We start from the raw sequence: 16,075 nt of genomic DNA, 5'->3' as shown, positions 1-16,075 counted from the left end.
GAAGGGGTGTGTGTGTGTGCCTGTTGTGGCAACGGGCGGCCAGCAACAAAAGGCCGAGGAAGCAGGTTCAGAGCCAAGGCCAGCCGGCCGGAGCTCAGACCAGGGCCAGGTGGAGGCCGAGAATAGCCCGGGGCTGGGTTACAGGGACCCCAGGAAAAGCGTCCCTGAAACCCTTCAGCAGCAAAGGGAGTCATTCTATGATTGGTGTCTACGAACTATGGCCAACTTCATCCTGACGCAGCCTCACCTGGAAGTTGGCAAATGTATTTACCTGTCCAGGGAGGGTAAACAATGATGTCAGAGGGAGCGTAAAGGCAGTTAAACACAAGACACTTTGCTCACCGTTCCCATTCATAAAACAAAGTCCCTTTTGATGGGTTGTTGTGGGTTTCTCTGGGCGATATGGCCATGTTCTAGAGGCATTTTCTCCTAACGTTTCGTCTGCATCTATGGCAAGCATCCTCAGAGGTAGTGAGGACCTCACTACCTCTGAGGATGCTTGCCATAGATGCAGGCAAAACGTCAGGAGAAAATGCCTCTAGAACATGGCCATATCGCCCAGAGAAACCCACAAGAACCCAGTGATTCCGGCCATGAATCCCTTTTGATGGACCACTGGCCGTCTCCTGCCACGCGTTGCTGTGGCCCAGTCTGTGTATATGTGTTTTGTGTTTGTATATATGTGTGTGTGTATTTGTGTGTTTGCATATATTTGTGGTTGTGTGCATGCGTTGTAATGTATTATTTATTTTTTGGCTTAAGTTTCTTCCATTATGGACTACTAGCTGTCCCCTGCCACGTGTTGCTGTGGCCCAGTCTGTGTATATGTGTTGTGTGTGTGAATCTATGTATGTGTGTATATTTGTGTATATATGTGTGCTTGCATATATATGTGGTTTTGTGCATGCGTTGCAATGTATTTTTTAAATTTTTTTGCTTTTTAAGACCCTTCTGCTGTGTTTTTCCAGTGTTGTGATGGTCACTCGTTGGCCTGATAGGTGTATTGTGTCCAAATCTGGTGTCAATTCGCCCAGTGGTTTTTGAGTTATGTTAGTCCCACAAACAAACATTACATTTTTATTTATATAGACAAGCTGTCTCCTGCCATGCGTTGCTGTGGCCCAGTCTGTGTATATGTGCTTGTGTGTGTGTGTGTATATGTGTGTGTGTATATGTGTGTGTGTATATGTGTGTGTGTGTATTTTTATTGCTCTTGTGGTGTTTTATACTGTTTAATGTCTTAACTTTGTATTAGGTTTTATGTGTACTGATTTGTTGGAAACCGCCTTGAGGCACCAAATGGCTGAGAAAGGCAGTATACAAAAACACTACATAAATAAATAAAATTATATATTTGTGTATAATGTATATATATGTGGTTTTGTGCATGCACTGTAATATATATACATATGGCTTTTAAAGTCTTCTCTGCTGTGTTTTTCAGTGTTTTTATGGGTGATCGTCACTTGTTGGCCTGATGGGTGTCTTGTATCCAAATCTTGCATCAATTCGCCCAGTGGTTTTTGAGTTATGTTCATCCCACAAACAAACCTTACATTTTAATTTATACAGATAACACCCAGAGAGAAATGCATCCTTTTGGGGAGAAGGAAAAAAAAAGTTTTGGAGGAAGCGATGGCCGCAGAAGCAGCCCTGCACTCATCCTACTAGTAACATCAGGCTATAATGATCCGTTTCCTGCGGGAAGAGTGACCCACCGAAATTCCCCGCTTTGCCGCCAAGGGCAGGAAGAGCTGAGGCCAACGCTTTTTGCGCACACACCATCTCGCACCGCCGCAAAAGCACGTGATTCCCAAGCCCAACAAAGGACACCCAGACGCGCGGGTCAAAGGACAAAGCAAGCTATTTGGAGAAGAAGCCATGCTTGGTTGCAAAGGTTTGCCAAGGTTTCTTCCTCCCACTTTAAAACCCAATGTAAAAGCGAAGGTGCTGAATACGACTTTGGAGAGCGAGCGCAGAAACGATCGGAATTTGAATCCCCGCTCCGCCAAAATTATTTATTTGATCCAGTGTGTGTGAAGATGTGCCTTCAGTTGATGGAGATCCAATGAATCGTCATACTTTCCTTAGGCAAGTTTTAGAATCAGAGTTGGAAGAGACCGGGTGGGCCATCCAGTCCAGCCCCATTCTGCCAAGAAGCAGGAAAATGGCATTCAAAGCACCCCCGACAGATGGCCATCCAACCTCCAAAGGAGGAGCCTCCACTGAAACCAAACCTTGGCTTGGGGAATGTTCACCTTTTCAGACTGCCACTCCCAGAAGAGTGGCACCCCAAGACCTTTGGTGAAAAAGGACCATGATCTGATTCTGGAATAAACAAGAAGGCCCCCTCCTCACTTCCGCCTCCGGCTTGGCCACAAAGTCCACCGCAAAAGGAGCCAAACTCACGCCAGCCTTGTGACTCGGATGCGGCTAATCTCTTGTTTACAAGCGGCGGGTGACACCGGAGAGTTTTATCTCCCGGCTCCAGGAAAGGAAAGGGTGGGCCTTCCCCATTTGCAGAGATACAAGAGGAAGCTTTTACCTTCATGCTATTTGGACCTAAGTGAGTTAGGAAGAGCAGGAGCCCTTTGGGGAAGGAGGGTTCTCAAACCCAGGTGTGGGTCTTGAGCCCAAAAAGGACCCAAAACCCTTCGGTAACGGAGCAGCGTGTGTTGCTCTGTGCTTTGAAGTCGTTCTGACTTAAAGGAAACTCTAGCACGAAGCTTTATGAGGCTGAGAGTGTGTGACTCACCCTGAGAGTTTCCTTATATTAAAGCTGCCTATTGTAATAAACACATAGCTTTGGAGAGTAAGCTAATGCCCTGAAGGCACAGGATTATGCCTGAGCTTGGAAGCTGGTTGTTGTTGTTATTATTATTAGATACACAACAAGATGAGTACATAACAAACATGATCACTATGCTAGCTTTTGGATACTTCCCAAGTGTCTAGGACTGTGTGATGTATAATAATAATAATAATAATAATAATAATAATAATAATAATAATGTGATGTATCAGGGAATAACGCATGCAGATCTGAATAGGGTGGCCTTTTGCCGCTGACAGATGGTCATTTTGTCAGAGCCAATTGTTTTTAAGTGCAGGCCAAGGTCTTGAGGCACTGCATCCAATGTGCCAATCACCACTGAGACCACTTTGACTGGCTTGTAACAGAGTCTTTGCAGTTCAATCTTTAAATCCTGACATTGTGTATTATTATTATTATTATTATTATTATTATTATTATTATTATTATTAGATACACAAGATGAATACACAGCAAACAAGGTCACTATGCTGGTATTTGGATTTGATCATACGTTGGAACCTTCCCAAATGTCTAGGACTGTGTGATGTATTGGCAAATAATGCGTTCAGATCCGAGTGGCCTTTTGCAGCTGACTGATGTTGATTTTGTCAGCGCCAATTCTTTTTAAGTGCAGGCCAATGTTTTGAGGCACTGCACCCAGTGTGCCAATCACCACTGGGCCCCCTTCACTGGCTTGCACCAGAATTTTTGCATCTCAAGAATCTTTAAATCTCAAGTGTGTGCACCAATGCCATAAATAAACAAAGAAATACCAATATGCCATTGAGCAACATCCAGAAAACATTTGGGGATGGGGAGAATGCTGCTTACAACAAGAGGATCAAGTCAATGTGTTTTGGAGGGACCCCATCTGCCAGGAATAGACTTCTGACCCACAGATGCCCATCTCAGCACATTGGCAAATCCAATCTGGAGAAATCTCTCTGTAGGCAGTCCCTCAGTTACAAAGCCCTGCAACACCCTAAAGAGGCCCCAAACAACTTGTAAAATACACCAAATGGGCAATATGGGCCCTGGAACACCCTAAATAGACCCTAAACAACTTGAGAAAGGCATCAAATAGGCCAAACGGGCCCTGGAACACCCTAAGGCAGTGGTTCTCAACCTGGGGGTCGGGACCCCTAGGGGGGTCGCAAGGGGGTGTCAGATGGGTCACCAAAGACCATCAGAAAACAAAGTATTTTCTGTTGGTCATGGGGGTTCTGTGTGGGAAGCTTGGCCCAATTCTATCATTGGTGGGGTTCAGAATGCTCTTTGATTGTAGGTGAACTATAAACCACAGTAACTATAACTCCCAACTGTCAATGTTTATTTCCCCCAAACTCCAACAGTGTTCACATTTGGGCATATTGAGTTTGGTCCAGTTCCATCACTGTTCGAGTTCCCAGTGCTCTCTGGATGTAGGTGAACTACAACTCCAAAACTCAAGGCCAATGGCCATCAAACCCTTCAAGTATTTTCTGTTGATCATGCGAGTTCTGTGTGCCAAGTTTGGTTCAATTGCATCATTGGTGAAGTTCAGGATGCTCTTTGATTGTAGGTGAACTATAAATGAAAGCAACTACAACTCCCAAATGACAAAATCAATCCCTCGCCCAATCCCAGTAGTATTCAAATTTGGGTGTTTTGGGTATTTGTGCCAAATTTGGTCCAGTGAATGAAAATACATCCTGCACATTGGATATTTACCTTACAGTTCATAACAGTAGCAAAATTACAGTTATGACGCAGCAACGAAAATAATGTTATGGTTGGGGGGTCACCACAACATGAGAAAGTGTATTAAGGGGTCACGGTGTTAGGAAGGTTGAGAAACACTGCCCTAAGGAGACGCTCAACAACATGCAAAATACACCAAATGGGCAAAACAAGCCCAGCAACACCCTAAAGAAGCCCCAAACAACTTGTAAAATACACCAAATGGGCAAAACAAGTTGTGGAGTACCCTAAAGAGGCTGCAAACAACTTGTAAAAGGCAGCAAATGGACAAAACGGGCCCTGGAACACCCTAAGGATGCCCTAAACAATTCGAAAAAGGCACCAAATGGGCAAAATGGGTCTTATCTATAAGCTTTGGATTGCGTAAGGAACATCTCTGTCGTGTTTCCTTTGCTGCCTGTGACTCTGTTGAGAAGATTCCACCTCACTTCCTGTCTTTGTGAGAACTGGATTTGGCAAAAGGCGACTTGCTGTGGAAACAAGGATTGGGGATAAATCTTCAGTGGAGACCCCCAGGAGTTGTTTGCAGGTCGGATGTTTGTAACTCTGGGATTCAAAATCCCCCTCCAAAGGCCGAGGACGCAATGCCAGGCGGGCGTCCAAGGGGCTTTTGCTGACCCTCTGTGGCGCTATTCCTGGACAGCTGCGTCTCGCTCAGACACCCGATCGCGCCCGCTCAAAGGACAGGGCAAGTTCACACTGGGTTTTTCCCCCTCCCCAAGTGAAAAGATGGGGATGGAGTCCTAACCAGAAGGCTTTCCCCTTCCTCACAACAACCCTGCGGAGTTGTAGCTGCTGGGATTTATAGTTCACCTACAATCAGAGCATTCTGAACTCCACCAATGATGGAATTGAACCAGACTTGGCACACAGAACTCCCACAACCAACAGAAAGTACTGGAAGGGATTTGTGGGCTTTGACCTTGAGTTTGGGAGTTGTAGTTCACCTACACCCAGAGAGCACTGGGGATTCAAACGATCTATATCTGGAACGTAACCCCTGCGATAAGTGAGGGAACACTGTACACCTCTCAGGCCAACGAGTGACCATCTAGACAAATAAAAATGTAATGTTCGTTTGTGGGATTAACAGAACTCAAAAACCACTGGACGAATTGACACCAAATTTGGACACAAGACACCTAACAACCCAATGTATGTCCTTCACTCAAAAAAAATGATTTTGTCATTTGGGAGTTGTAGTTGCTGGGATTTATGGTACACCTACGATCAAAGAACATTCTGAACCCCACCAACGATGGAATTGAACCAAACTTGGCACACAGTTCTCCCATGACCAACAGAAAATACTGGAAGGGTTTGGTGGGCAGTGTCCTTTGGTTTTGGAGTTGTAGTTCACCTACATCCAGAGAGCACTGGGGACTCAAACCACTATGGATGTGGACCAAACTTGGCATGAATACTCAATATGCCCAAATGTGAACACTGGTGGAGTTTGGGGAAAATAGACCTTAGCATTTGGGAGTTGTAGTTGCTGGGACTTATAGTTCACCTACAATCAAAGAGCATTCTGAACCCCAATGATGGAATTGAACCAAACTTGGCACACAGAACTCCCATGACTGACAGAAAATACTGGAAGGGTTTGGTGCGCATTGACCTTGAGTTTGGGAGTTGTAGTTCACCTCCATCCAGAGAGCACTGTGGACTCAAACAATTATGGATATGGACCAAACCTGGCACAGATATTCAATATGCCCCAATGTGAACACTGGTGGAGTTTGGGGAAAATAGACCTTGGCATTTGGGAGTTGTAGTTGCTGGGATTTATAGTTCACCTATAAGCAAAGAGCATTCTGAACCCTGCCAACGATAGAATTGGGCCAAACTTCCCACACAGAACCCCCATGCCTTGAAAGGACTCGCTGGCATGAGCCTCCGTCCAGCGTCGCATGCTCTCCTTCACCTGCATATGCACTCCACATGTCATGCACCGCACACGCCTGCTCTCCCCATCCTGTTTGGGGAGGGAGGGATTGATTTTACCATTTGGGAGCATTCTGAACCCCACCAACAATAGAAAAGGGCCAAACTGCCCACTTTTCCCCATGACCAACATAAAATACTGTGTTTTCCGATGGTCTTTGGCAACCCCCTCATGACCCCCAGGCTGAGAAATACTGCTCTAGACCAGGTATGGGACAACTTGGGCCCTCCAGGTGTTTTGGACTTCAGCTTAAGAGGTTGAGGAGGAAAAGGAAGGGGCCTGAGGCTGTTAGGAATTGTGGGAGTTGAACTCCAAAACACCAAGTTTGCCCAAGCCTGCGCTAGATCCTGTCTGCAAAATCTCTGTTGTCAATGTCACTAAAATAATAATAATAAATAAAAAACACATGCAAGCTGAGGGACTCAATAATATTAATAATAATAACAAAAATAATATAATAATAATATTAAATCAGAAAGAAAGAAAACAAATGCAAGCTCAGGGACCCAATAATAATAACAACAACAACAACAACAATAATAATAGAATAAATCAGAGTTAAAGAAAACATATGTAAGCCAAGGGACCCCAATAATAATAGCAATAATAATATATAATTAATATAATACAATAATAAATCAGAAATAAAGAAAACACATGTAAGCTGAGGAATTCAATAACAACAACAATAATAGTATATCAGAAATAAAGAAAACACATGGTAGCTGAGGGACTCAATAATAATAATTAATATATAATATAATATAATAATAAATTATATTATGCAAGCAACACATGCAAGCTGAGGGATTCAATAATAATAACATCAACAACAACAATAATAGTATATCAGAAATAAAGAAAACACATGGTAGCTGAGGGACTCTATAGTAATAATAGCGATATAATAAATCAGAAATAAAGAAAACATATGCAAGCTGAGGAATTCAATAATAATAGTAATAATAATAAATATCAAACAGAAATAAAGAAAATACATGCAAGTGGAGGGAATAAATAATATCAATAATAGAATAAATGAGAAATAAAGGAAACACATGCAAGCCGAGGGACTCAATAGTAATAATAATAAAATGATAATAATAATAAAATCAATATAGTATAATAATAAATAATAACCAAAGAAAACACATACAAGCTGAGGAACTCAATAATAATATAATATAATAAATCAGAAATAAAGAAAACACATGAAAGCCAAGGGCCTCTATAGCAATAATAAAATAATAATAATATTAATATACTATAATAATAAATAATAAAGAAAACACATACAAGCTGAGGAACTCAATAATAATATAATAGAATAAATCAGAAATAAAGAAAACACATACAAGCTAAGGGACTCAATAGTAATAATAATAAAATGATATTATAATTAATATCCTATAATAATAAATCATAAAGAAAACACATACAAGCTGAGGAACTCAATAATAATAAAATAGAATAAATTAGAAATAAAGAAAACATATACAAGCCGAGGAACTCAATAATAAGAATAGTAATAATAATAATAATAATAAATATAAAACAGAAATAAAGAAAATACATGCAAGTGGAGGAACTCAATAATACTAATATTAATAATATAATAAATCAGAAATATAGAAAACACATGCAAGCCGAGGGACTCAATAGTAATAATAAAATGACAATAATAATAAAATTAATATAGTATAATAATAAATCATAAAGAAAACACATACAAGCCGAGGAACTCAATAATAATAAAATAGAATAAATCAGAAATAAAGAAAACACAGGCAAGCCGAGGGACTCAATAGTAATAACAATAAAATGATAATAATTATAAAATTAATATACTATAATAATAAATCATAAAGAAAACACATACAAGCTGAGGAACTCAATAATAATAGAATAAATCAGAAATAAAGAAAACATATACAAGCCGAGGAACTCAATAATAATATAATATAATAAATCAGAAATAAACAAAACACATGCAAGCCAAGGGACTCTGTAATATCATATCATGTTATATCATATAATCAGGAGTCAACCCAACACACATGCCAGCCAAGGGAGTCTCTCTCTCTCCCCCTTTTGCCTTTCGTGTCCCGAAATGACTCCAGGGAAAAGTTGGCAAAAACAGAAAAAGGGAGGAAAAGAAGGAGGAGAAGCAGCAGGAGAGGGAAGGGGAAGGAAGGAAAAGGAAAGGGAGGAAGTGAGACCCCTTTCCCCTCTCTTTCCTGGGCAGTTCCTTCCCTTCTGGAGAGGCTTGGTTCATTTGCCCCCCCCCTTTATTTGGACCCGCCAAAAGGGTGACTCACATCTGGTTGATGGCGTTTTGGGAGATGATGGCGTCGCTGGAGAAGTAGGGGATCATTGTGGGGGGGAGGCCTCGGAGGGAGAGAGGCGCATGGCCGGGGTCTCTCTCCTCCTTGGGCTTCTCTCTCACTCTTCTGCCTGTGCCTCCTTCCAACTCCCGGCTTCAGTGCGCAAGCGCAGAGAGGGCCACGAGGAGGAGGAGGGAGGAGGGGGCGGGGCCTGACCCCACCCACGCCGCCTGCACAACTGCCTCGCCGGGAAGGGGGCGGGGCCAAACCCAGCACCGCCTCCTAAGTCTAAGCCATTCCCTCCCAGGCTCCAGGAAGGCTTGCAAAGTACACTAGAAGCCTGAAATCTGCATGTGCAGAGTGCAAATCTATCCCCAATGCCTAGCATTTCCTTCCTCTCAGTGACACACTAATAGAAACCTGACCTCTGCCCACAGCAATCAGAAAAATATAATATAATATACATATAATATGTATAATATTATAATATAATGCAATAAAATAATAATAATAATAATAATAATAATAATACACTAGAAGCCTGAAATCTGCCCACAGCAATCAGAAAAAGGCAGTCTCTGAGCATGTGCAGAGTGCAAATCTATTCCCAATCCCTGGCCTGTCCTTCTTAATTCCTCTCCATTATACACTAGTAGGAACCTGACATCTGCCCATAGCAATCAGAAAAATATAATGTAATATAATAATTATAATAATAATAACACTTTATTTGTACCCCGCTACCATCTCCCCAAGGGACTTCGTGCGGCTTACATGAGGCCGAGCCCAAACACAACAATGCAAGCAATTAAAAAAACATAAACAATAAAATACACAACATTATCAATAAGGCAACACACCATTAAAAACAATGGGAAGGCCAAATATAATATATTGTATATACATATAATATTTATAATATTGTAATGTAATGCAATATAATACTAATAATAATAGTATTATATTATAATTACATATTTATATTACATATAATATTACTAATAATATTACAATACAATGGTATAATACAATATAGTAATATTTAATACTGATATTGTACTATGCTAATAATATAATGTAATATAATATAATATATTGTATATACATATAATATTTATAATATTATAATGTAATGCAATATAAAACTAATAATATATTATAATTACATATTTATATTATATGTAATAGTACTAATAATATTACAATATAATGGTATAATACAAAATAGTAATATTTAATACTGATATTGTACTATGCTAATAATATAATATATTGTATGTATATCTATCTTGTAAGCCGCTCTGAGTCCCCTTTGGGGTGAGATGGGCAGCATATAAATGTTGTAAATAAATAAATAGGCAGCCTCTGTGCATGTGCAGAGTGGAAATCTATCCCCAATCCCTAGTATTTCCTTCCTCTCTATGACACACTAATAGAAACCTGAAATCTGCCCATAGCAATCAGAAAAATATAATGTAATATAATATATTGTATATACATATAATATATATAATATTATAATGTAATGCAATATAATAGTAATAATATATTATAATTACATATTTATATTACTTGTAATATTACTAATAATATTACAATATAATGGCATAATACAAAATAGTAATATTTAATACTGATATTGTACTATGCTAATAATATAATATATTGTATGTATATATATCTTGTAAGCTGCTCAGAGTCCCCTTCAGGGTGAGAAGGGCGGCACTGAAATGTCTCAAATAAATAAATAAATAAATAAGGTGGCCTCTGTGCATGTGCAAAGTGCACATCTATCCCCAATCCCTAGCATTTCCTTCCCCTCTATGATACACTAATAGAAACCTGACATCTGCCCATAGCCATCGGAAAAAGGCAGCCTCTGAGCATGTGCAGAGTGCACATCTGTTCCCAATCCCTGGCCTTTCCTTCCTCTCAATAACACACTAGTAGAAACCTGAAATCTGCCCATAGCCATCTGAAAAAGGTGGCCTCTGTGCATATGCAGAGTGCACATCTGTCCCCAATCCCTAGCATTTCCTTCCTCTCTATGATACACTAATAGAAGCATAAAATATGCCCATAGCCATCTGAAAAAGGCAGCCTCTGAGCATGTGCAGAGTGCAAATCTGTCCCCAATCCCTGGTCTTTCCTTCCTCTCGATTCCTCTTTATGATACACTAGAAGAAGCATGAAATATGCCCAAAGCAATCAGAAAAAGGTGGCCTCTGTGCATGTGCAGAGTGCAAATCTGCCCCCAATCTCTCAAACAGTATGCTCTCCAGGTTGTTGTGAGTTTTCCAGACCGTACGGCCATTTTTTTTTGTTGTGTCAGGAGCGACTTGAGAAACTGCAACTCGCTTCTGGTGTGAGAGAATTGCCCATCTGCAAGGACGTTGCCCAGGGGATGCCCGGATGTTTTGATGTTTTTACTATCCTTGTGGGAGGCTTCTCTCGTGTCCCTGCATGAGGAGCTGGAGCTGATAGAGGGAGCTCATCCACGCTATCCCCACATTCGAACCTGCGACCTGTCGGTCTTCAGTCCTGCTGGCACAGGGGTTTAACCGTCTGCACCACGGGGGGCTCCTATATGTATGGCCATAATATAGCTATATATAAGTGGTTGGCACCCTGGAACAGGGTTCGAATTCCTGCTCAGTTTTGCAAAGCCACACTCTCTCAGCCTCAGGGAGAAGCAAAGGCAAGCCCTCTCTGGCCAAATCGTGCCAAATGCAACCCTGCCATAAGGCTGCCATGAAACAGAATTGGCTTCAAGGGGACGAGAAGGAAACACGGGAAATCGCTCGTCCCGCAAAGCCAAGGTCCAGGGTTGTGGAAGAAAGCAGCAGTCTGACTCCTTCTAAAACAAACCTTGGGAGCCCCTTCCCTTCTTTCCTGATCCCAGCGCTGCGAGAGGAAGTTGCAGGCCGGGAGGTCACTCCGTCCGGCTTTCCCATGGCAAGAAAGCATTTTAAATATGCCGAAACCCTGGCATCCGATGCACAAAGGCACACGCAAACAAGGCACGCCGGAAAGAAGGCCGGGGAGGGGGGACCTGCATTTCCTTTCCTGGTTTCACAACGGAGAGGCAGAGAGAGAAAAACAAAGATAGATGGAGGCCTCTTCCCTCTATCTGTTTCTCTTCCTTACACCAGAGTAGACACACAACAATATCCTTTTAAAAATAATTAATAGAAAAGATCAGAAAAAGAAAAGAAGCTGGGGCTAACAATGGGAGCTCACCCCATCAGTGGATCTGAACTGCCGACCTTCCGAACAGCAAGTTCTACAGCTCAGCAGTTGTGTGGTCAGGAAATTCAACCGGTTTCTGATATTCCTGAGTTATTATTAGGCTATGTTTTCAAACTCCTAGGTTGGCAGAAGCTGGGGCTAACAACGGGAGCTCACCCTGTCCACGGATTTGAACTGCCGACCTTCCGATCAGCAAGTTCTGCAGCTCAGCAGTTGTGTGGTTAGGAAATTCAACTGGTTTCTGGTATTCTTGAGTTATGTTAGGTTATGTTTTCAAACTGTTAGGTTGGCAGATGCTGGAGTTAACAACGGGAACTCACCCCATCTGTGGATTTGAACTGCCAACCTTCCGATCAATAAGTTCTGCAACTCAGCGGTTGTGTGGGCAGGAAATTCAACTGCTTTCTCATATGTTATCTTAACAAACTGCTAGGTTGGCAGATGCTGGGGCTAACAATGGGAGCTCACCTTGTCCACGGATTTGAACTGCCCACCTTCTGATCAGCAAGTTCTGCAGCTCAACAGTTGTGTGGTTAGGAAATTCAACTGATTTCTGGTATTCCTGAGTTATGTTAGGTCATGTTTTCGAACTGATAGGTAGTCAGAAGCTGGGGCTAACAGCGGGAGCTCCCCCGTCTCCGAATCTGAACTGCCGACCTTCCGATCAGCAAGTTCTGCAGCTCAGCAGTTGTGTGAATAGGAAATTCAACTGGTTTCCGATATTCCTGAGTTATGTTATTGGCGACTTGGTTTGTGTATTATTCTATGGTATTTAACTTTGAATGTGATGATGTTTTAATTGTATTGTGTACCAATTCATGTTGTAAGCCGGCCTGAGTCCCTCTGTAGAGGTGGAGAAGACCGGGGTATAAAAGTTTTAAATAAATACATAAATAAATAAATAAATGTTAGATTATGTTTTCAAACTGCTAGGTAGTCAGAAGCTGGGGCTAACAGCGGGATCTCACCCCGTCTCTGAATTTGAACTGCTGACCTTCCGATCAGCAAGTTCTGCTGCTCAGAGGTTGAGTGGTCAGGAAATTCAACTGATTTCCGATATTCACGAGTTATGTTAGGTTATGTTTACGGACTGCTAGGTTGGCAGAAGCTGGGGCTAACAATGGAAGCTCACCCTGTCCGCTGATTTGAACTGCTGACCTTCCGATCAGCAAGTTCTGCTGCTCAGAGGTTGAGTGGTCAGGAAATTCAACTGATTTCCGATATTCAACTGATTTCCGATATTCCAGAGTTATGTTAGGTTATGTTTACGAACTGCTAGGTTGGCAGAAGCTGGGGCTAACAATGGGAGCTCATCCCTTCCCCAGATTTGAACTTCTGATCAGCAAGGTATGCAGCTCAGCGGTTTAATGCACTGTGCCACCGTGGCCCCACAACACAAGCAACCATAGATATGAAGCTGGATGCTGTCCACTCACCTTCTGGGCTGGAAACGGGGGTCATCTTCGCCACTGTCCGCCTCCTGGAAAGACAAGAGGAAAGGAGAGAAAGAGAGAAGGTTAAAATGCTGGTGGAGGGAGGAGAAGGCGCACAAAAATCTCCCCAAATCATGGATCAGATGGTCAACCCAGCACCTATTTCGAAATGCACCGGGGGGGGGGGGGGGGGCGGCGGAAGCGAAACAAGACACGTCTCAACCTGGGGAATGCCTTGGAGAACAACAGCTATCATCCCCTGAAGCCCACACGGTTGCTGGAGAAACAGCAAATGACGAAAACTGGTCTCAAGTCTCTGAACCAAGACCCTGGAATGCCCCCTTCTGGCAAGTCTGGAAAGAGTCAAAGGAAGCTGGAATGGGAGGATGCAAAAGGTGTGAACATACAAGCAGAGAAATAATTTAACACTAGTATGCAGATATAGATTGATGGGAAAAGGAAAATGCAAGAAATTTGGCAAAACATGGCCCAGAGAAGCATCTTCAGCACAGATCTCTTGGCCTGGAATGTGGCGGAGAGACGTGGAGCGCACATTCTTCGTCTGTTATGAAATTAAAGCCCATTCCACTTCAGAAGAGTGTTGAAACAGGACGGAGTGGGGCGGGGGAAAGGGGGGGAACCCAAAAGACAGTTTGCCTGTGAAAAGGCATGCGGAAAGAGCCACGCGGACTCCAAATACAGTCGGATTGCCATGCCAAGCATTCCCAACCACCGGCAAGTGAGGAGCCAGGAATAACAGGTATTAGTATTATGAAACTGTAAACCATTGCTTTCTCCTGAGAAAAAAATATAGTATCACAAAGGACGACCACCTCACCCGCTTCATGGGAAATCTGCTACAAAACAGGAGCTTTTTTGTTGAGTTCCAGGACCAGAGAAGTATCATAGATGGCGGAAACAGAAGAATGGCCTGCCTCAAGGGAGCGTGCTCGCTCCATCCATGTTTAACATCTACACCCGTGATGGTGAACCTATGACACGCGTGTCAGCACTAAGTTTTTCAAGCTAGAAATTGCTACAACTTTTGAGTTTTGACCAAAGGCACTGAAACAAGTGTCTCTGAGTCCTGTTTACTTTGCTGCAATAAACTATTCTTTTGGACATAATCCTGAGTCTGGATCTTTAAGGCGTCTGGGTTCCGACATTCGCGGTTCGCTTTTAACGGACTCGCTGCTTTGCGGTTTTTGAAAATATTAATAAAAAACATAAAATCTTAAATATTTACGTCCAGTGGAGGCCGGGACCTCTGTGGATAAGTAAATTACAACTGTACCCTCAATTTGCTTCTGCCACCATAGATAAATAAAGTATTTTCCCACATTTAATTTTTTTGATTGAGACCTAAAGCAACGTTTGGAGGGAACGTTGATCATACCAAACCTTGGAGGCTGGCACGAAATACATAAAATACACAAGAGGAGACGATCAGGCGGGAAGCAGGAAGCCAGCAAAAAACATAAGCAAAGAGATGCCTTCCAAAAGCCCAAACGCCAAAGCACGGTAATTCTGATTTTGGGTTACGTGCAAATAAAACCCATGGAAGAGTCAAATGGGGTCACAAACCCAGCGCCGAAGCGCAGCTGCTTTCCATTGGGACGCCGGCTTGGAGAGCCAACTTCTGTTTCTCTCCCCCAAAAGACCGAGGAGCAGCCAAGGCGCATCCGAGTGCGGTTGTTGTTTTAGACCAAAAAGCATGGAAATTTCAAAGAAAAAGAAGCAAAACAAGCCCCAGATGTCCAACATTGGTGCATTCAGAACAAGAAGAGGATGGGGAGCGAGGAATCTTTCCCTTTTCAGTCTGCCAAGGCAAGCAAGGTGTTGGAATGCGTCCGTTTGCCAGCCAAAAAGGAGAGGCAAACATGACACGTGAACCCACCGGTTTATACTCTGGACTTCTACTTTTTCTGCCCCTTGGATTCCGTACTATGAAAGTAAGGTCCAGCTGCATTCATTCCACAGTGTAGATGCACCCAGAGAAGGGTATGGACATTGGGAAACTATAACTCCCAGGAAGCCATGACATTTAAAGTGGGGTGCAAGGGCATTCATTCCATACTGTAACTGCATCAAGAGAAGGGCATGGACCTTGGAAGACTGCCATTCCCAAGTCCATCTCATGGAGACATGGCACTTAAAGTAAGGTCCAGCTGCATTCATTCCACAGTGTATATGCACCGGGAGAAGGGTATAGACCTTGGGAAACTATAACTCCCAGGAACACCCCATCGCATGGAGCCATGGCATTTAAAGTGGGGTGCAAGGGGATTCATTCCATACTGTAACTGCACCAAGAGAAGGGTATGGACCTTGGAAAACTGCAGTTTCCAAGACCATCGAATGGAGACATGGCATTTAAAGTAAGATCTAGCTGCGTTCATTCCACAGTGTAGACGCACCCAGAGAAAGTTCATGGACCTTGGGAAACTGCAGTTCCCAAGATCATCTTGTGGAGATTCCTCCCACAATTTCCTCTCCCACAAATTGGGGAAGAGTTTCATTTTAAACCTGACAGCAACGAATCCCATCACATTACAGAATGGGCCAA

The 16,075-nt window shown here is 42.6% G+C and overlaps 1 protein-coding gene across 1 annotated transcript in view; it reads right to left on the bottom strand.

Annotated features, from left to right (window-relative positions):
- Window positions 1-16,075, bottom strand: part of SSH2 (slingshot protein phosphatase 2) — a 103,414-nt gene that overhangs the window by 55,407 nt on the left and 31,932 nt on the right. The window contains exon 2 of the mRNA XM_067472181.1: window positions 13,513-13,556. Coding sequence (XP_067328282.1) covers window positions 13,513-13,556 — 44 coding nt within the window. The remainder of the gene's footprint in view (window positions 1-13,512; window positions 13,557-16,075) is intronic.

Source organism: Anolis sagrei, chromosome 11, assembly GCF_037176765.1.
Source record: "Anolis sagrei isolate rAnoSag1 chromosome 11, rAnoSag1.mat, whole genome shotgun sequence".
In the NCBI taxonomy this organism is placed as follows: Eukaryota; Metazoa; Chordata; class Lepidosauria; order Squamata; family Dactyloidae; genus Anolis; species Anolis sagrei.
Note: the sequence above shows the minus strand (reverse complement) of the source record. Positions and strands in the feature narration are given on the sequence as shown.